The 21,201-nt window shown below is 43.4% G+C and overlaps 1 protein-coding gene across 12 annotated transcripts in view; it reads right to left on the bottom strand.

Moving 5' to 3' along the window:
* Positions 1-482: 482 nt before the first annotated feature.
* PKP4 (plakophilin 4) overlaps positions 483-21,201 on the bottom strand; it is a 241,099-nt gene continuing 220,380 nt past the window's right edge. For 7 of the 12 annotated variants that reach the window (XM_040475139.1, XM_040475142.1, XM_040475143.1 and 4 more), the window contains 9 exons: positions 19,596-19,787; positions 19,229-19,402; positions 15,863-16,013; positions 12,295-12,490; positions 7,955-8,039; positions 7,713-7,830; positions 5,029-5,157; positions 3,246-3,319; positions 483-1,490 (listed from right to left, as the gene is read on the bottom strand). In XM_040475139.1, the coding sequence (XP_040331073.1) occupies positions 1,242-1,490; positions 3,246-3,319; positions 5,029-5,157; positions 7,713-7,830; positions 7,955-8,039; positions 12,295-12,490; positions 15,863-16,013; positions 19,229-19,402; positions 19,596-19,787 (1,368 nt within the window). In that variant the 3' untranslated portion in view covers positions 483-1,241. Of the gene's footprint in view, positions 1,491-1,964; positions 2,037-3,245; positions 3,320-5,028; positions 5,158-7,712; positions 7,831-7,954; positions 8,040-12,294; positions 12,491-15,862; positions 16,014-19,228; positions 19,403-19,595; positions 19,788-21,201 lie in introns of all 12 variants that reach the window. The other 5 variants (XM_040475145.1, XM_040475150.1, XM_040475146.1 and 2 more) reach the window with 4 other exon arrangements.

Below are 21,201 nucleotides of genomic sequence, written 5' to 3'. Positions count from 1 at the left end.
TCATGGGATCATTCAGCAAAAGAATTATTTCGAATTTCTTTTGGTTTCCTACACTGGTGCCAACCAGTAAGTGCCCAACCACTGTTCTTACGTAGTTATTGAGTTCTTTACAAAATTGCCAAGAGGAGTCTTTGTCAATTTTAGTTAGGGCCGGTCTTGCCAGAGGGACTTTCACTCAGGTGAAAAGTGGTGTTAAATACATACAGCAGTCCGAAGGAAAGAAAAAAAAAAAAAAAGATAAAATGGCAATGTACAATAGATTCAAAACAGATCCCCCCAAATAAAAATACTAAGGTGGTTAAGGAGGAGGAAATTTCACAGTTTCATTCTTTGGTATTGTCCATCTTACAAAGTGTATAAAACTAGGAAAGGTCCATAATACTTGGATATATTTAAGTTGTTTCCAACATGCATTTAGATTCACATTTATAGCATGTGCTTTTCCATATTACACACAAAATAAAAAAAGAACGGGGAACAAATTTCCAAGGATGAAATTTCCACATTTATTTTTCTTTCATGTGCATAGAAAATGGCAGTGAAGTGTCCTATGAAAGAGGCAGGGAATGGGCATGGCGCTTCTATACCAGACTGGACTTTGTGCTTCAAAGGTACACTATTCATTTTGAAAACAAAGGATGTTATAGTTTGTTTTTAATTGCTAACAATTCCTCGGGTTTCCCATTTGTCTTTTAAGCTGTCAGTTTCTTCAAATCTCTTTTCAAATGACACACTGCATTACAAATGATGGCACTTAACCAATGTGGCATTTCCATATTTACACCAACAAAAGAAATTTACAAGACATAATAGCATACAATCTTGACATTTAGTAATAGCAATAAAACATGAAGGGCATCCATTTTATTATTTTTTTTCTGTACAAACTATCAGAACATAACTTTATTCACATTAAAAAAATCATCTTTAATTTGATTTGACCTACACATCCCCCACCTCCTTGCACCCATTTCTCAAACCTCTCATCACATCGCCCACACCTTCACCAGACTACAGAATCTATAAGTAATTAGATCTAACACCTAAATAGAGCTTAGAAAGTCCTCTCTCCCAAAGGTTTCCTCACTTCCCTGATAATTCCTCAAAAAAGAAAAAAAAATGCTCTTCACTCATTCCTTCCATTTCACTTTCACATTTCATCAGCAAATCAGCAAGACGGATTTTTCATCTCAATCCAAACAAGGTTAGCAAGAAGAGTTCCTCTCCCGAGCATCTTGATGCTACACCCATGAGTCTGGGGACCCTGGGTACTGTTCTGCTCTATAAGAAGGTCGTTTCGTGGAATAAAAGTCTACATAATTTGTAGTTGATTTCAGTCCATACTGTGTTGAATAATCAGTAGAAGCTGGAAAGTGAACTCGGTCATCAAAATAAGGATCTTCATAGCTATGAGGAGACTGCAAATACAATCTGTATGCGTCAAAGTTCTTTCTGTTGGAGTCATCTTGACTATAATACAGCTGTTGATGCTGTTGACAAAATGAAAAAGCAAATAAATCAAAGCAATTTTTGGCAATACATGTTTAAGGGAAATTAACGTGGGTTTCCTGCTTCATATTTTTAAAGCAGTATTCAGTATTTGTGAACATATGGTTCAGAGTTGTTTCTGGTACATGCTATTATGTTTACTAGTAGATTGTAAGGATTTTAAACTATGTTTATAAGTAGGCTGGCAGAGTTTGCTCAAGCCCTGTTCTAAGGCCTCTAGAAGTTGGTGTCTCCAGAGAGCCTGAGGTGGCCTCTGGCTACCTCCTTCCTCACTAGAGGACCAGTTCTGCGCTCTGCTGTGGAGGGGCTTGTTACCTGGGCATGCTCAGTGAAAGGATGGCCTTGATTTTTGCTTTGACACGGGAACCACTAGTACATCATGAATTTAGTTGGAGGCTGGATTTTCATGCTTCAGATAGTTGTATATGTGCAGAACCATCTTTTAAAACATTTACCTCAGAGATGAAGATTGAGTCCATCCCTCAGTTTTAGGACAAATGTGAGGTACTATTAAAGGAGTAAGCAATCTCCAGGCAGCAGAGTAATAAAATTGGAAGAGACATGTGAGCAAATGGTTCGAAAGGAAAAGACTTCCCCAAGCCAGGACCAATCGATTTGTAAGGAAGCAAGGTGAGCACATGTGGGCATCCACATCAGGGTACCCTGCCCCCATGTCCTTTTGTGTTGTCTTAGCTCATCTCTGATCTCACATTAACTTCAAATAGGTTTAGAGAAAAACTGCCCTGGTTGTTATGTCTGATTTCCCTCTTGATCATGTCCAAATCCCCTCACTTAGTAAGATGTAACAAATTTACCACGTAGGTATCAAAACACCATGTTCTGGAACTAAACACATTCTAACATTATAAGCATTTCAAAGCTAAATTCTCTTTTTAAGTTAGAGTTATGATTTTTAGTTCTTTTTTCCCCTCTCTTGACTTAAAAACTATGGCATAAATTATAAATAATTTGGGAAATTCTTTTTTTGTCCATCTAGAGAAAAGATGAAATGGAGGGAGGTTTTGGAGCATCCTTATCTGAAGTTGAGGATACAGGCTTGTTTGGAAAACCCCAGTTGTTCATGTATTTTTGGAAGGTAGGAGGAGAGATCAGATGACCCACGTGGGCATGGCATCAGGAAGGACTGAAATAAATTTTAGGTCCCCATGAAAGCAGAGACTGGATGTTATAATCACTAGTACCCACTCTGATGGAGAGTGGGGTCCACCCCAGTAGGGCCGAGTCCACTTTGACTTCTGAGACTAATGGAGACCTGGCCATGGACTCAAGCGTTTTCAAACCATGGCTTGGATATGGAGGGAGTCATGGAGATGAGGAATGAGGTGTACAGAAAAGAGAACAATGAGATGAGAGAATGAAGTATGCTTACCAACCTTTCCCCACAGAGGATGGAAGAGATTTTAGAGGTGAACAGAAAAAAGGAGTGGGAAAAGGAAATTACTGGGCAAAGAATAGGAGCTAGACTTCTCAGCTGGTTCCCATCAGTGGCATGGTGGTCTCGGCAGCACCGATTTGGATATTCAAGCACCTGGGGCTACTGTGGAGGTGATTTGCTTAAACCACAGAGGAGATTCTGAAGCGCATCGGAGATGCCCCGGGAAAGCTCCTTGGCCCCTGCTGTGTTGGCCCAGCTCTGGTAAGTCAACCGACCCGGACCCCTTCCTATGTTGATCCCTGCTAATCGACCTTCTGTAAAAATGACATTGCAAATTCACCTGTAGCCGTCTATTTTGTTCTCTTGCTGGTGAGGAATAGGAACTGATGTAAATTGGTGAAGGTTTGCTGGAGCCTGTAAGAAAATATTTTATGAAATTAAAACTAGTGCTCATTACTGTGGTCCATTAGGCTGTGTGGGCTCCCTGACAGGGCCTGCCTTTCCCAGTGCCAGCGTAGATCGGGACAGTCAGCAGTCTGAGTTCCCTGGATCTAGCCTGGCTGCTGCTCACCCCAGGGTTGTTAGGGGCTAATGAATACGACAAAGACAAGTCGTGTGTGTGTGTGTCACCAAAAAGCAATACCAGAACACCAGAAGGTTTCCTTCTCAACTTCTGGTCACTGTGGGGAGCTATGCATAGCTGTGAAGAGTTCCCTGGCTGGCTCTGAACAGCAGCCTTGCTCCCTCAGCCGAGGGACATCACTTTTCCAGGGCTTTGAGCTAGAGCCCTGGGTCAGATGGGGGAAGGGAAACATATTAGAACAAGCTCCATGCCTTCAGAACAACTTTGATTCCAAGTCCCAGGCCCTGGAAAGAGCAGGCACAGGCATGTTCTAAGCAGTGTGGCCACATGGAGGCACAGTCTTGTGTCTGCCATATTTAACTACATTTTCAAACAAAAAGGATCTGATAATCCGATGATGGTCTTCAAGAGTCCACAGCAGACTCCCAATGACGTCACTGGCTACCCTTCTATTATTGTTAGGGCTCACAAAGATTTTTTTTTTTTTAATGAGGAAAATGAAACATACTTGAGGCAAATTAGTTTATTGAAGCAAGCAAAGAAGATACAGAAGGGCATGCATGCTAAGGAGGCGATCTTAAAAATAAAGCAGGCTGCTGCAAATCTGAAGGAACAACGCACTTCAGTTTGTGCATTTCCTTTGCAAAAAGCTTGGTGTTTGAAATGTAGCATCTGCAATTTTCTGAGCTATTAATTGCCATAGTAACAACAGTCGATTAGTAAACAGTCCTGTGAAATCACAATTTCAAAGACAACAGCACAACTGAGACGGCTCCCCCAGCAGTTAAGTTGCCACCAGATTTTATTTATTTCTTTTTAATAAATAGGTTTTTTGAGAAAAGAGTACTCTTTTGTGGTAGCTCAGTCACACTGCCTTATTTGAAACCTCTAGAGTAGTTATAATTTGCAAGAGAGTCAAGAATGGGGACAGTATGAAATCCTGGGAACTCTTAGGGCTGGCATCCTTTAAATAAATGTCATGCCCAGCTTTCTGAATGACATAAAAATATTAATACTGTGCAACATTATTTTTGTTATCTTAAAATATAATCACCCTGGGAAGAATCACATTATACATTGTGTTATTCATTCAAACTCTTTTCCATGAAAATGTAAATGAAATTGATCACCATTCTCAGGTTTGAATTTAAAAGAAGAACCAGTCTAGGATGTGTGGCCTTGCAAAGAGTCACAGAACTCAGAGTTCTGATACGTGGGACACACAGGGACACACTGCATGGATGGGGGTTGGGGGAGCAGAGCAAAGGGAATGCGCTGGGGGAGAGCCAGAAACCATCTCCCATTTGGATACAGTGCTCTTTTATTTGTGGTCACTAGGCCACTACCTTAGCTTGTTTTCCTTAAAAGAAGCGGAAAAGGCAACAGCCCCCCAAGCAGGAAATGCTGACGCTAGAACATGGTTTGCTGCTGGAGGGACCGTCTCAATACAGGCATGGGCTATTTCCCAGGCTGCTGGCAGGGTGCCTGGAAACACGTGGCTTTTCGAGATACTCTATCACACACCCAGCTGGCGTCTTACCAGGGTACAGGCCTTTATGTGTGGCATCCCCTTGGCTATTGTAATACTGCATAGGTGGCTGGGTCCTATCGTATTCAGAGCGAGGGTCTCTGATTCCTAACAGTGCTGGTGAGGAGGAGGTGCTGCCGACTGAAGGGAGAGGCAGAAGGAGACGGGAGAGAGAAAGGAGAAGAAAGAGAAAGCAGACTGTCAGTGTCTCTGCAAAATCCTCTCTGGAAAAATACAAATCAGCAATTAGCAATGCCACACAGCTGATGCTAAAAATCAGCCTTCAGAGGTACTGTGAGTTGAAGAGCAGCCAGTGCGACCTGCAAGCCCTGCAAGCCCGCTGCTTCGAGGATCAATGGGCGTGGCGAGAGCAGAGCTTCCGGAGAGCTGAAGCCCGGGCTGCCCAGTTAGGGGCGCAGCGCAGAAACCATGCAGCTTTCCCGGTAATGGGCCTCAAGGACTCCGACGTGCCTTTACAGCGCCTTTACAACGGAGCGAGGGTAACTTCTTAGCCATGCGAGAGGTACATTTGCTATTTTATGATCTCGGTTCGGTTGCTTGTAAAACAGCCGTCTATTATCCTTTATGTGCAGTTCTTTAGTAAATCGATGTTTTATGGCATATTTTGATTTTTAATTATTTCAAAAATATCTGCATCTCTGAATGTGTTTGAGTACGAGTACCCAGCCCATAACATTTATACGTCTTTTTATGGTGATCAGCTGTCAGGGAAATTTTATAAACTCAGTAAGCCTGGCTCCTTAAGAAGTTCAGCCTCACAAAACCCCAGACGATTTTTTATCCCAGCTTGAGCCAGATATTTAATAATAACATATACATCCACAGGTCTCCTTTTGAGCATTTCTGCACAGAAGGAAAGCTTCACGCATTTTTTTTCCTCATTAAAAAGTCATCTTGCTTGCACTAAAGTTAATTATAAATAAAAGTGGTCACTTATTCACTTGATCCACTTGAAAGCAGCAGCCTGCAAACCTTGCCACCAGTGCTTTTGCACACCTTGATGCTTTCAGAGGCAGGACACTGAAATATTTTCCCTAAAAGGTCACTTCACTGCCGTAGGGCTGCTGTGTGTTAAAGGGAGGTGAGCATGCATGGGCTGTGTCTATGTGCTACTCACTTTGCTTACTTTCTAGAAGATAGCAGGACAAAGATCATACCCACCCGACTCCCACAATTACATTAGCGCAAAGGCGTCAGAAGTGCCAGTAAGTCGAGACCACATCAGTGCTGATAGGTGGAGGATTAGTGCTTAGAATTACTGGAGAAACAAGTGCGAATTCTATCCTTCCTCTCAAACCGAATCCAAAAAGCTACGTTCAGGAACGTGGATGGGCTCATCAACACTGTCCAGTGTATATATGTGAGGCCCTCAAAATAAGTTCATTGTTTAGTAACTACGCCCTAATCTGTCTGAAATTATCCTTTTGCCTGTGCTACATATGCCTTTGGTTAAGCAGCCAAATCTCTTGTTTCCCCTGACACCCCTATTCCAGAGTCCCTAAAGAGTTCTGAGCATTTTTATACAAGAAGACAGCCACAGGCTACACCTGGAAGCTCAGCAAGGATGTCAAAAACCAAGCATTAAGTCTCTTTGAAGAAAACAACTCATAATTTAAAAACTAAGATAAAAATATACACCAGACGCAGTAGGCACAGACACTTTTAAAAAACTCTTAGTACAAGTGGAGCTATCCAATTATGTGGTAAGAACCACCAGTCCTATATTTGTCTTTCTGGCCACATTTGTCCACATGAAAAATAAGACTGCCAGCAGTAGCACAGTTGAATACAACAGATAATATTTATATGTCAGAATGGGAGATTTAAAGCCAAATAAAAAAAAGATACTACTTTTCCTGTTTGATTTAACTAAGAATTAAATTTATAGGACTAACTGGGCTTGGTAGTAATATTCTGTCCTTGTATATAAAAAACAGCCTGAGTCTCAGAACGTTCTTTCTACAAAATTAGGCACTAATAAGTAGGTCGTGTGGTTGCCAAGATTCCCAACTTACAAGTCAAAGGGAATTCTTGCGAACACACCTGTAGAGCCTATTCCCATCAGTCATGGATAAGGGGTGGGGGCAGGTGGCAGGTGGGGGTAGGGTCTGGAATACAGCCAGGGGATGGAGGTTTAACTGGGAAGAAGGAAGGTGCAGGAGATCGTGGCTTCCCCAGAATGCAGATGTAAAGATCATGTCTAGAGGACCTTGTTTCTAAGAGTTTTCACCAAGAAAACTAAAAAATCACTTTGGAGGAGATTCCAAACTTCTAGCTAGTGGGCAGGCAGGGCAGCTGTTTTCAGGCATAATCCAGTGGTTCTCAAAGTGTGCTCCTCTACTCCTGCAGCCGCATCACCTGGCCAGCCTATCAAACACAGATTCCCAGACCCCTTCACAAACCTAGTGAAGCAGAATCATGGGGGAGTAGATGGGATGGAGGGCCCATCTTTTGTGGGTAAACTTGCATAAACTTTTAAAATGGAAGGAGGGAAATGGGTCTGTTGTTTACACTGGCATGTAATTCCCAAAGAAGGCTCTTCGCTTGAAAAGCAAATCCACCTCCTAAGTGTTTGGAGGTGACAGGCCTAATTGTCTATGTTCAATCTTCTCTGGCTGGAAAAAAACGTCTGTCACACAAATGTTCTCGCGAAGGAGTGGAGTTTGCCTACTGACCTGACTGAATGATGGGTGACATCTGTTGGTTGGTGGTAGACAAGGAAGGATGTGATTTGAATCGGTCTCGCTCTAACGTTGACATAGGTGTAATAAAATGGTTCTGATTCCACCCATCCTGTGGAGTTAAAAGAGAAAAAGAAACCTCTCAAAATGAATAATGACATTTCATTACAATAAATGATTATGAATGTGTGCTCTGATGAATGCTAATTATGCCAAAGCTATTCTTGTTAAGTTACCTTTTTATAAATGCTCCGGAGGTCCCGATATTGCCACAATGTATTCAAGACCTGGGCTGCTGCCTTCACCACCTTCAGAGATGATCTAGGAGAGAGCGAGGTAATGTTAATGAATGTGGGAGGCACACCCTCAGGTTCCATTTGCAGAGATTTAAGCTGCAAACCAGTGATCAAGAGGCCCAGAGGACACAGGGGCCACTGCTGGAAAACATGACCGAGGAATCAGGTGTACCTGGGAGTTGGGCAGGTTCAGGGCTGGCCCAGGTGGCTAGGACCAAAGTGAGACTCTCAGGCAGTCAAGTCTGTGGTGAGAGGCTGTGATTGGCATGAGCCATGACCCTCTAAGCTGGAGGCCTCTTTCAGGTGTCAGCCCCTAGCTCCCCTCCATATCTCCCATGGGGCTGACTTCCCTGGGGCTTTGGGATTAACTCGACCATGACCTCGCATCCTGAGTACTAGAGGACCTTCCCACTTTATTATTTTTTTTTTTAATTTTTTTTTCAATGTTTATTTATTTTTGGGACAGAGAGAGACAGAGCATGAACGGGGGAGGAGCAGAGAGAGAGGGAGACACAGAATCGGAAACAGGCTCCAGGCTCTGAGCCATCAGCCCAGAGCCTGACGCGGGGCTCGAACTCCCGGACCGCGAGATTGTGACCTGGCTGAAGTCGGACGCTTAACTGACTGCGCCACCCAGGCGCCCCGGACCTTCCCACTTTAAATGTTTCCCCCATGACTAGGTCTTCCTATAAACACCAGCATTGCCTTCTTATTTATGCCTCTGGGTAAACGTACATATGTGCTGTAATGTTCAATTTGGAAAATACGGTCAGTTGTAAGTTCTCTCTGAAGACGTTTGCTGAATGTTGGTGCTCTGTTCAAGCACTGCTCACCATGAGTCACTGCTTTTCACCTCGAGGGCTGCTCCTCTAAATCAGTGGCTTCAGTGATAAGTGAAGAGGGAAGTGCAGCCTCCTTCCTGAGCACAGGCCTGCAGATCACCACGTCAGGGGCGGATCAGCGCTTGGGGAGTCAGCGGTAAGGATAATGGGATACCTCTTCATAGTTCATCTCAACATCGAAAATTCGACTTCAGATGTGTACCACAGTATCTAAAATCTGATTTCCTCTTATCTTCCTAATGAAACCCTTAGGAAGGGGAGAAGTAGTGAGGTGGGCAGGCTGGAAGCACTTTCTCTGCCCCAGACAACAGGATATGGGTTGTAATGATTCTGAGGGCTTCAGGGAGGAGGGAGTATAGTCATGTTCAGGGATAGCGCTGTCCCTGTTCTTGGAGGTGGGGCATTTCTGCATCTAACTCCGCCCCCACCTCCCATTCAAGACTACCTCTCCTCAGTGTTCCTCTTGAGTCAAGGGCAGAACCAGGTCAAAAAAACCCACTCAAAGCTGTTCTAAATTGTACATTTTCAAAATGGACCACAGAGCAGGAGATATCTCAAAACAAAAAATGAAGAGAGTTGAAATTTCTGATACCTGGGATGGCCTCACAGGGCCTTCGCACCTCATAACCATGCCATTCTCAGCCAGGTCCTGACACTGCTGCTGGTGTTTATCTCCCCGCCTGTAGGTGCTAGGCAGCCGGAAGGGGGCAGGAAAGACAGACCCCACACCGGCTCCAAGGACTGCTCTGCAACACTCGAGCAAGCAGGAGTGTGCCGGCTATATACCTTGATACAAACTGCTAGGCTAGATATCTGCAGATGAATTCTATCAGCAGAAACCTAACTCTTGAGAAAATCAAGGAAGCTTCTGTGCTCACCTTTGCAGCACACCTCCTTGGAAGAGTGATGTATCCTCAAAATTCTAATTCTTATCCTCTAATTTCTCATCTTCTCTTAAACGTGTGACATCAGTAGCGTTCAACTGGACAAGTGTCAATTGTCCTATCTGGTTAAGCAGAGCATTTGACACGTGCTCACCTTTGAAGCACTTCCTTGGCTTCCAAGATATCACACGTTCCTGATTTTCTTCTGAATGCTCTGGCTACTCTTCAGCTCTTTTGCTGGCTCCCCATTTCCTTGGGGAAAATTATATCAGCCCTTAAGCCTCTTTTCTTTCCATTTACAGTTCTTTCTTTATTCATCTCAGCCCATTTCACTTTTCTAAATACGCCATTTATACACAAATGACTTCCAAATTTTATTTCTAGTTTGGACCTCTATCCTGAACTCAACTCAGGTATATTCTACTGTTGACCAGACACTTCACATGGATGTCTAATAAAGGTCTTAAATGTAACATGTCCAGAACAAACACCTGGTCTTCCCTAAAACCCTGTTCCCGTAGGCTTCCCCATGTTAGTAAGTGCAATTTCATCCTGTGGTCTTTTTTGCCAAAGACCTTGGGGTCATCCTTGACATTTTCCTCCTCTCCTGCTGCTCATCTAATCCCTCAGCAAATTTTGTTGACTCTTTCAACCATGTCAGCATCAACCACTTCCCCACAACTGCTGCCACCGTTAATCTGTACTTGGTAGAGGGGAAGGTTCATTGAGCCACGATGACCCCTTTAAGGGAAGCCAGACTGTGTCCCTCCTCTGCTGAATGATCTCCAGTGGCTTTTGATTTTCCTCAGAGTAAATCAAAGTCCTTACACTGACTCACAGGGTCCTGTATTTCTGGTTACAGAATTTTCTTTTTTTTTAATATACAAAGGTTTTGGCACTGGTTCGCCACACCTTCCCGCACCACTCCTGACTTGCTCTGTTCCCATTGGCTTCCTGCTGCCCATCACATGCGTGAGGCACTCTTCTGTCTCAGAGCCCTTCCACTTCCTCCATTATCACCTTTCCTGTTTTTATTGTTTGCCCCATCTGCATCTGACAGGCTGTGTTTCCTACTCACGGGTACCTCATCTACCTTGCCCTTGCATGTAAGGTACCCAGGGGTAGGGGTTGTTGGGAGATGTGCTCACTGCTGTAGCACATAGCAAGTGAACAGTAAACTTGGTGAATGACTCCTAAGGGAAAATAAATGTGTGTTTAGAGGACAACTTGAGTTGATCAAGAACTTTCTGAGTCTCTTGTTTTGAAAAAAACATTACACTGGATGAGAATTTTTCTTTTTTAATCTACAAAGGTTTTGGCACTGGTTCAGCATTTCTCCAGCTTCTTATGCCTTTCACAAATGAAGGCCCTTTAATGAAATTTTAAGAGCACAAAAAGTGATTACTGGTTCCCTTAGCTTTATCTGTAACATTTCATTTCTTTTGAAATAAAAAGGTGTGTGTGCATTTATTACTAACGAGATAAAAAAGATATGTAAGAAAAAAGGACTGAAAGGAAATTGGTTAATGTGGTTAATGTTGACAGGTGTGACTTCTAGGGGATGAGAATATGCTTTGCGACATTACTCATATTTTAGAAATTCCTTCAAAAGTATAAACTAAAAGATTAGACAAGAAATAAGGTGAGTTGTAGCACTGTCACAGTCAAGTAATAAATGTTTACTGAGCAACAACTGGGTCAGGTTGTTCTCCATGTAGAGGGTAGAAGAAAAGACAAAGTTCCTGCTACTGGGGGAGTCGGATGGCAGAGAAAGCCCTACGTTAACATATCAGGGGTTAATCAGTGCTGTGAAGGAGAACAGAGCAGGGGACAGGGTGGCAAGTGGGGAGAGAGGTGCCATTTTACGGATCAGGTGGCTGCTGCCCTGTGTGTTGCAAAGGCTCTAAGCAGTCCTACTTCCCACTTCCTTGAAGGATTCTTTGATCTGATACTAAGGCAAACTGATAGTCCACTGATATAACTCTGTGACAAAAAAAATCTTCTATTTTTGCCACCAATTCTCTAATTCCTACTTCTGCTGCTTCATCAATTAGGTGTCACCCAGAAGCAAGGGGGAATGTATGATCCAAGCCCAGGGCACATCCTGAGGCCACACAATAGGCCATGTTGCAGAGCAGTGATTTTAATACTTTTTAGGCACCTGGCAGAGGCATCAGTCCCAGAACTGAGGATTCAATAAGATGTTTTTGCAGAACAGGCCCCAGAGGCTGGAGCAGAGTCAAAGGTGAAAGGGAAACGGTGCCCCCAGATTTTCCTCGTCATAGCATTTCTGATTCTTCCTGGGGTCAGCACAACCAAACATGGTTTTAGAGATAAAAATGGATGTAGGGGTGTTACAACAAAGTAAAAACCAGAAAAAAAGGGGCCACAGGACTGCAAATGCCTCTCCCAACAAAACAGGTTTTAATTGGTGGAGACTGTTTAGCTTATTAATAGTGTGTATGATATGCAGAAATAAATTGTTTCCAATAGGAAATATCCTCCACAAAAGCCCTTATCATAGGACAATCCCATCTCCCTGCGCCAGACTTGCCTGTCTCCTCTGCCCTTGGTTATGTTCACCAGCTTCTCTATCCCCCCTGAATCGGCCAGGGCTTTGGCATTCTCCATGTTTTTGCTGGTGACCTCATGCAGAGCACAGCAGATGGCCGCCATGGTCTCATCAGACAGCACACTGGGGCCGGTGCCTCCGGGAAGCCGGTTGACCAGGTCTCGCATGGCATATTTACCTGCCAAATGCAAAGGAGTTCATTCTGCTTTCAGAAGGTACAGGTTTTTGTTATTGTTGCTGTTGAAAGATCCTGATAGTGTGTTGTCTCTTGAAAATAGAACCTCAAAAGACAGTAACAGGAAAAACAAAACATGGCAAAATAGGAAGTGACAAATATTATAAATGTAGGGGGGAACTTAATCTTTACGGCAAAACCACTTGGAGAAATAATTGGTTTATAAAACATTACAGTGAGCCACCAAAAGAAAATGTAAATCAGCATATAGTTTGGTATGCCAGTCAAGTTGCTTTAGTTCAACTATCTTCATTAACAGTGAAAAATTATAAAAATAAATTTTACTTTCAATTGAATTCCTATTCATCAAAAATACCTTAACTTCCTCTTAATCCTTTTAAAAACTGATCTTTGAATAAGTTTTAAAATTGGACTAAGTAAGGCTGCCAAACAATACTTTTCATTAAATCTTTCAGGGTCTTAACATGTGAGCTGGGTACAATTACGCATTTTTATCAAGTGAAAGGTAAATATCAGTTGGTCTGACTTCAACAGTGATAACAGGTTAGTTTCTTTTAAAGGACACAAGTAACCTTTGGCGTGAAAATGATGGCTGATTATTTCATAGGAGTGATGCAATATAATAGAGATTTGTTTATTTTGAGAGAGAGCACGTGCACGTATGTGAGAGCAGGGGAAGGGACAGAGAGAGAGGAGAGACAATCCCAAGTAGGCTCTGAGCTGTTAGGGTGGAGCCCAATTCGAGGTTCGATCTCAAAATCTATGAGATAATGACCTGAGCCGAAATTGAGAGTCAGATGCTTAATTGACTGAGCCACCTAGGTGCCCCAATATAACAGAGTTCTTGATGGGACAATGCTGGGGAAGTCTCCAGCTATTGAAGCATTTCTTTACAGATACTCTGTTTCCCTTACTTCGCTCTCAAAAGAGATTATCTCTTTTTCAATTTCAATTACCAACTGACAAACTAGAATAACTGCATGACAAACAAAAGAAATGAACTAAAGCTCAAGTAAATATTTTCTTAGTTTTTTTTTTCTATGCTAATAATTGAGTGGATACAAAATGGGTTTTTTATTAAAGACCTATTTATATACAATGGTAAGCAGAAGTTAGGCCCTGACTACATGCTGCATAATTTACTGTATTTCAAAGGGAAGGCTCTGGCTTACTCACGGTGAACATTGTTGTGAATAGGGGGAAAACAGTATTGACATTGTAAGCCAGAAGATAAATGTGGTTTTTAGAACAGATGGAAGTTAGCGCTGGTGATTTTGAATATTCACGAAAAACCAAAACGTTCATGACATGTAATTCGTCATTTTGCTAAGGCACAACTTTAAATTGCCCCTGGAGACTGGGATAAGGCAGCTCACTCCGCCTGTGAGTGAGCCTGGTGGTCCCCTTGGAGCCTGCAGCTCTAGACAGCTGGGCTGGTCCGATTCAGTGGAGTATGCAGTAACTTTCATAGAGTGACAAAACTTGGTTTCCTTGTGAAAAATGGCTCTACAGAGAAAGTCCATTGCTAGTGCTGGTGATGGACGTGAGTACAGAGCAAAGGAAGAAGGGGATGGTTCTCAGAAACAGAAGTACTGAATAAATTAGAGTCGAATATTGAATCTGGGAGGGGCTCAAACCTCAGGAAAGGAGGGATCTTTATAGAGAAAGAAATAAGAAAGTGATTCATGAAACCATTCAAGAATGCTCCAGTTAGGTAAAAAAAAAAAAAAAAAAAAAAAAAAGGGCTCACAGGTGGAGAGAGAAAATGCTCTTGAAAGTTTAAAAGGGAGTCAAGACATTCACAGAAAACACAGAGATGCTCTGAAAGAAGGGCAGGGCTTGGCAAACACGGTCCCCCTTCCCAGAGGTCTTGGCCCTCAGTGGCCTTGCACCTCGGCACTCCTGTGTCTCCTCCTCAGCTGTAGAGTGACAGGCCACAATCCTATGTTGTCAGGCCTTTAATTTTTAGCATTAGAAACTCCCAAACTGTATGAGCTTCTTCTAAGAAATTCAAACAGTATGGATGTAAAAATAACTTAAAAAAAAAATCTCTTTAGGGACCTGAAGGATTTCTCTCAAGAAGTATGGGAACTAAGAGTTATAATGCATACTGGCATCAGGCACCAGCTGGACTGTATGAACAGAGTGTGGAGGAAGCTCCTTTTCACTCATCAGGGGACAGTTTGGCTCAAAGGAATGGTGTGTTAAGAGCAGGTTAACCTGGGTGGTAATTTAAAATAGCAATATTGCCAGGCACTGTGTAGGGGCTTTCCTGTAAGCTGCCACAGTGAATCCTCAAGGCAACACTTTAAGGTAAATATTATTGCCCTTGTTCTTTGTCTCCCTCCCTCCATCTTTGTGCCCCCCACCCACACCCCCCATCTCAGGGCAGGCATATTTTAATGAGTTCAGTACCTATTCACCAATCCACATGAGATCCTACCAAATCTCCCCTCCCTCTCTCCTGGCCTGTCGTCAGCTGTGGGGCTGGTGTGGAGCTTGCTGGTTTATAAAGGGCTGCTTCATTCTCTCATTTGATTTGCACAGCAAACCCGCAGCGAGGACAGCAGGGTGGTCGGCTCCCTTTCAGACACGGGGTCAAGGAAGTTTTCAAACTTAGATGAAAGAATTGGGGCAGGGTGGGCTCACCACAGCACACCCCAGGTTACACAGCCAGTGAGCAGCAGATCCAGGGGGTAACTGAGGTCAACTGGAGAGTCTCTGATCTTTCCTTTACCCCACAGTCGGCTTGAGTGTGGCAATGCCCTTGGAGACAAGCAAGCTAAGTTGGTGAGTGTGTCAAACTTGAAGAGGTGCTCAGTGTCAGGTTCATGCAAGTGCCAACCCTACAGCCCTGAGGGTGGATGCTTCCTGCCATTTTGTACCCAGTGTGCCTGACTTGCCTTACTCTAGTCCTGATGCCACCCTTGGGTGTAAATGGCCGCGGGACAGTGGTTCTGCCTCAGGGTGAGCACTTAACACAGATCTGAGAGGGAGAAGCTATAAACCATTTATGTCATTTCTTTTTTTACTTAGAACATGGTAGTTGGTAAATTAGCAGATACCAGTCTCAAATATCAGAAACGGAGAATTAACTTATTTTGTGGCTCAGGAAATGAACCTTTCTTGAAAATGTACCTTCCCTGATCAATGTTTAATTAATGAGCTTGGCTCTTGCTGAAAAGGGATGGTCACAAAAGATAGACACCACAAAGGGTACCCAAATATGCCAAGAAGCCAGAAAGTAGAATTCAGTTGCTGATGATATAAAATGTCATCTTTTTATATAAATCAAAAGAAGAGTCTTATAAATGTTACTCTGTTTTTGTCGCTTACCTTGTCACCAGAACATACCTATGAGCTCCTTGTTGCGAACATCTAGTGCCATATTCCTCAAGGCAGTTGCCACAGAAGAAACAACTCTGTCATTATCCATTCTCAGAAGTTCTACAAGGATGGGGAGCCCTTTTTCTTTGCGGACGGCTGCCCGGATATACGCTGCAAACTAGTGAGTAAAATAGGCCAATAAGTAATATAAAATAGAGTTCAACTCAGATGTTACTATCACCTAAAAAAGAGGTTTCCAAAAGATAAACTAATAGATTAAATGTTTTCTTTCCAATTGGAGAATAAATCTGTGGTGTCAGTAAAGAAAAAACCATAGATGGGGATAAAGATAGGTTAGGATGACTGATTTAAAAAAGAAATTCTAAAGCCTAAAAATCTCAAGCCACCATCTGCCAGATATTTTTGTGCAGAAAAGAGAAGGCGGTGATTGCTTTCTACCTCAGATACATAAATATGATTAAGGACGGATCTTGGGTCTTCTTGGCAATTGGCTCCATGCCAGGTCCAGAGGCTATAAATAGGATGGCAGAGACAGTAACTGATCACTGCACATTACAGGAGAACCTGTCTCCATCAAGTCATTCTTTTCCTATATTCTCTGCAACAATATTTAGAGTTCAGTAACCTTTCAAAGAGATTGACTGAAAAAAAGCCCTTGCCTCAGAAGAAAAGGAATTCTCCAGAAACACTGAGCATCATAATTCACACACACTGGTGAAAAAGTAAGTATATTTGTGTGCAGGATGCTTTCTTATTCAAGATTAGTTAGCTGCTTTTTTTTAACGTTTATTTATTTTTGGGACAGAGAGAGACAGAGCATGAACGGGGGAGGGGCAGAGAGAGAGGGAGACACAGAATCGGAAACAGGCTCCAGGCTCTGAGCCATCAGCCCAGAGCCTGACGCGGGGCTCGAACTCACGGACCGTGAGATCGTGACCTGGCTGAAGTCGGACGCTTAACCGACTGCGCCACCCAGGCGCCCCTGCTTTTTTTAATTCATAGTCAAGAAATTCTTTTGTGACTATGAGGCAAGTTTGTTCAGCATGTGTACCATTTGAATTGGAAATGAATGCTAGCTAAGTCATCAGGGAAATAACCAAAAAAAAGTAGCATTTGAAAATTGGGTCTTTAATCTTGTTTTGAGCTTTTATTGACATTTTTTACCAATGCAAATTGTTTTTCAAAATTTAGGAAAGTTGAAAAATGTTGCTCATGAAACATCTAATACTTTCCTGCTGTGGTCAAGACATAAGGATAAAGATCTGCCAGCCCTTTGTATTATTTTGAACATTAAAATATATGATTGACCACTCAGTTTCTTGAATGCCAACAGATTACTTAAATAATACAAGTAAGAGGAAAAGACTCATTCCAAAGACCCTATTAACATTCTTTATATGAAACGAATACTCCTATTTTTCTAAATCAGATGAAATCTATGGGGGAGGGGGAAGGGAAATGGAATACTTGATTTGCTATAAAGCACTCAAGGCAGCATTCTCAACTTCTCTCTGAAACCTGCAAGAACAGAGCCAACACCTGGCTCATGTGGAGACCACTTGGCTCAGCCCAGCCCAGAGTGCTTCCCTTCTGGGGCACCACCACTCCCAATTTAGCCTCTGACTTGATAGCATCTGTGGTTAGGATTATCTTAAAAATTTTTTTTAATATTTATTTTTATTTTTTGAGAGAGAGAAAGAGCACAAGCAAGGGAGGGCAGAGAGATGTGGACAAAGCAGGCTCCAAGCTCTGAGCTGTCAGCACAGGGCCCGATGTGGGGCTCGAACCATGAACCTTGAGCAGAAGTCGGATGCTTAACTGACTGAGCCACCCAGGTACCCCAGTATTTATATTTTAAGTGAGCTTGCCATCTAACTTACATTCACTAAATGACCATTCACCACAACTCAAATCACGTCTATGTCAATTATTATTTATTGTCATAAAATAAGCTGGATGTGAACACAGGGTCACCAACATAAATATTTATCAATACTTATGTGCCACACACAGTCCTAGGTCCTTCACATTTATTATCTCTCTTAATGCTCATAGCCACTTCATGAGGTAGGTCTTATCTCCATTTTACAGATGAAGAAACTGAGGAGAGAAGATCCAAGGCCCCTAGCTAATAAGTGGAAGGATCAGGATTCAAAACCAAGGGGTCTGGGTCCAGAGCCAGCACTTAGATGCTAAGCTACTTAAGAACAACAACAAAATAACCCACTGGCTTAGCACTAGGCCGTAAATATCTGTGTACATTCATTATAGCAGCTGACTGCACATAAGAAACCATACCTAGCCTGAGCAGTGCTTTTCCCTCTCATGGATAATACAGTGGCCAAAAGCTTCTCATTTGGGGAGGTGGTGGTGGCAGAAGTAGTCAAAAACAAGCATTAGAATAACTTTACTAAAATATACATGTCAGGAAATTTTTAGAGGTTAAAAATATTTCAGACAAGGACTGTCTGGGAAATTGCTAGAGGCTGTTTAAGAAGTTTTGAGACCCTGCTTACAGTAACAGTAGGAAACCACTCTCAAGTTTCATAAAGAAGTCATACACCTTCAAAGGGATGTGGTAATGTGCATCATCCATATGTCTGTAAGCATCTGAGAGAGGAACGGTGGCCCCTCTCCCTCCCACCTCAGCCGTAATTCAGGCCCCTGACATGTCTAGCATGGAATCCTAGCCTCTATTTTCCTCTTCTTTGAATTCATCTTCTGCACTGTGGCAGAAGGGACCCAGTAGTATCCACATCTGTGTCACCTGTCTGCTTAAACCCCTTTAGTGGCCCTTGTGGTCTGCAGGTCACGTCCCAGCTTCTGAAGCTTGGCCGTCGGACCTGTCTGCGATGGCTGGGTCTAACCCAGGCCACACTTGCCCTGCCCTTGATGCCCCAGCAACCATCCTGCAGTCTCTGCCACACTGTCCTTTCCTCTCTTGTCCCTTTCTCTAGATCACTCCCTCTATATACCCAACCTCACACTCTGTTGGCTTAATTCTGCTCATTAAGATTCCATCTGGGTAGCACCATCCCTCTAGGAAACCTTCCCCATCTCCTGGCTTCCCTCTTTGCCTTTTTCTCACCTGCCAGGCTGGGTTAGATGTCCTTTTTCAAGACGCCACAGTACACATATCCTGTGAAGGCTATGCTGTACTGACTCTATCTGTACATTTTTCTTGCTAGTCTTCAGCTTGTACAGGGAGGGCCGTGTCACATTCATCTTTGGATCTCCAGAACCACTTGCTATCTCCCTCCTTTTTGTGCTCCCACCCTTTCCCAAACTCCAAACAACTGTGTCCTTTTCACCATCATTATTGATCTGGCTGCACAGATGGAAAGAACTGTAGATAACTGGAAGACATCATACCTTCCAATTTCCAGCAGAGAGGTTCTGGAGAGATCCGGCAGAGCCTTCCAAGGTGGCTGGGTTGGAACTTTCTGCCAGAAGAGTCAAATATGGTTTTACCACTGATGGATGCCATAGCATCTCAACCCCTTTGGGGGACTTAGACAGTCCTGGGATAGGACCAACTCCATCCCACTGAAAGACAAAGAGCACACGTGAAATGGAAACAAAATGAACACAACATTCCTGAAAATATTCCTCTCTGCTGGATTCAGCTATAGTTAGGTAGAAAAACTGTATGAGAAATTTTTTTTTTCTTGCCAAATATGTGATTTCTTACTCCTAGAAAAATGAAACCTTAGAATTTCATGTCAAATAAAATGCTAACTTGATCCTCCTGTGGCGTTCTCTTTTTCTTTTTCTTTTTCTTCCCCCAGCAGCTTGGCTCCGAGTCCTTGCTGGGAGACTCTTTTCCTAGTAAGTCATCCAGCTCACTCAGCCCCAGTAGCCGGGCCTGTGGGACCTCCAGTTCCAGCCGATAGGACAGGTTCCTCAGGGTGCACACACAGTTTTCCACAGTCTGAAAACCAACACGGCGTATAATTAAAACCATCGTAGCACATTACTGCAAAAATGCTTCTGTACTGAGCTGCAGTGGTCATAAATAAATGTAGAATATGAGCTCCTTTTTTTACTTAAGGGAACCTGAAACAATCTAAGGAAAGAATTACAGTTCCAGAATTTCTGTGGGATACCCAAATGACAGTGCAGGGCTATCCTCGGTACATCTGTGGCCCCGATCGCAATGCTGCATCTGATGAAAATGTGCAGGGCTCTGGAGGAGAAAATGCCCAGTGTTCCTGCTTCAGTGCGGCTGCACTGGCAGGGGTGTACCCAAGTTGCCACAACGTCACTCCTTTTCGCCACTAGGAATCCTTGCCATGGCAAGAGGTGCGAGCAACCCCCTCTCTGGGGAAGCCCCTCCCCCCAAGTCCCATCTTTGGCCCTTCCATCCATCTCCCTCTGCCCTCCCTCTGAGGAAAGTTCCATCAGCTCTTTCTCTGTTGACATCTGCCTTCTGTACATGGTCTTTTGCTTCTTAAAATCTGTATCACACCTCTTGTTGGGAGGCCAACTGTCACTTCATTCAGAGCGCCTAATGCCAAGCTCAGCTCTTTCCCAGGATGGTCTCCTCCCAACTTGCTTACTCCTCTCCATTTCATCTGCACATCTTTTGGATCAACGAGGTTCAAATAAAAACCTGGCCATCACTTTGAGTTTTTCCCCCATCTTCTCCCTGAGCCTACCACTCATCATTCTCTTCTCTCAGACCCACGTCTATGACACAGGCCTATTTATGGCCTCTCCTTATCTAGCCCATAGCTCGCCCACTTGGAACTCCTGACACTTTTAGTCCCTCCTTTCTGTTTCTTGCCCCCACCTTCCTCAGCTACTGTTCCTGGGGCAAGGATGGGGAAAACTGGAGGGGAGCAGAAGGGGCTCCTACTGGGAACAGACTAACCAGCAAGGCAACAGAAGGAGGGTTGAAAGGGCCAGACTGGGGATGTAGAGAAGGGTATCCTTGAGTGTGGGGTGGGGGCTGTGGCCTGCACTGGGGCAAGAAGGGCAGAGAGGTTGGTGGGTTATAGTGCCTCAACCAGGAACATTTATTCAGTAATACTCAAATACAGATGGGTCTGATTCTAGGCACAGGGGACACAGGACTGGAGGCAACAGCAGCACGGGCAGTCACTGTGACAGTTAGCCCAGAAGAACCACAAAGAAAGTTAGGACCCTGCCACACCACACTAAGTCCTTGGCCACACGGAGTCACTCAGTTTTCATGGTTCTAAGGCTATTTTCTTAAGTTGTCATGTCCCTGTTAATTTGTCATGTCCCTGTAAATTAATCCCCTTAATCTGGAGTGTAGCCTAATGAGGAGGAAAGGCTCAAGAATCCCAGAAAGAATCAATGGCATGCAAGGAGCAGCATCA

The sequence above is a fragment of the Herpailurus yagouaroundi genome, unplaced genomic scaffold (assembly GCF_014898765.1).
Source record: "Herpailurus yagouaroundi ecotype Mexico unplaced genomic scaffold, PumYag 140, whole genome shotgun sequence".
In the NCBI taxonomy this organism is placed as follows: domain Eukaryota; kingdom Metazoa; phylum Chordata; class Mammalia; order Carnivora; family Felidae; genus Herpailurus; species Herpailurus yagouaroundi.
Note: the sequence above shows the minus strand (reverse complement) of the source record. Positions and strands in the feature narration are given on the sequence as shown.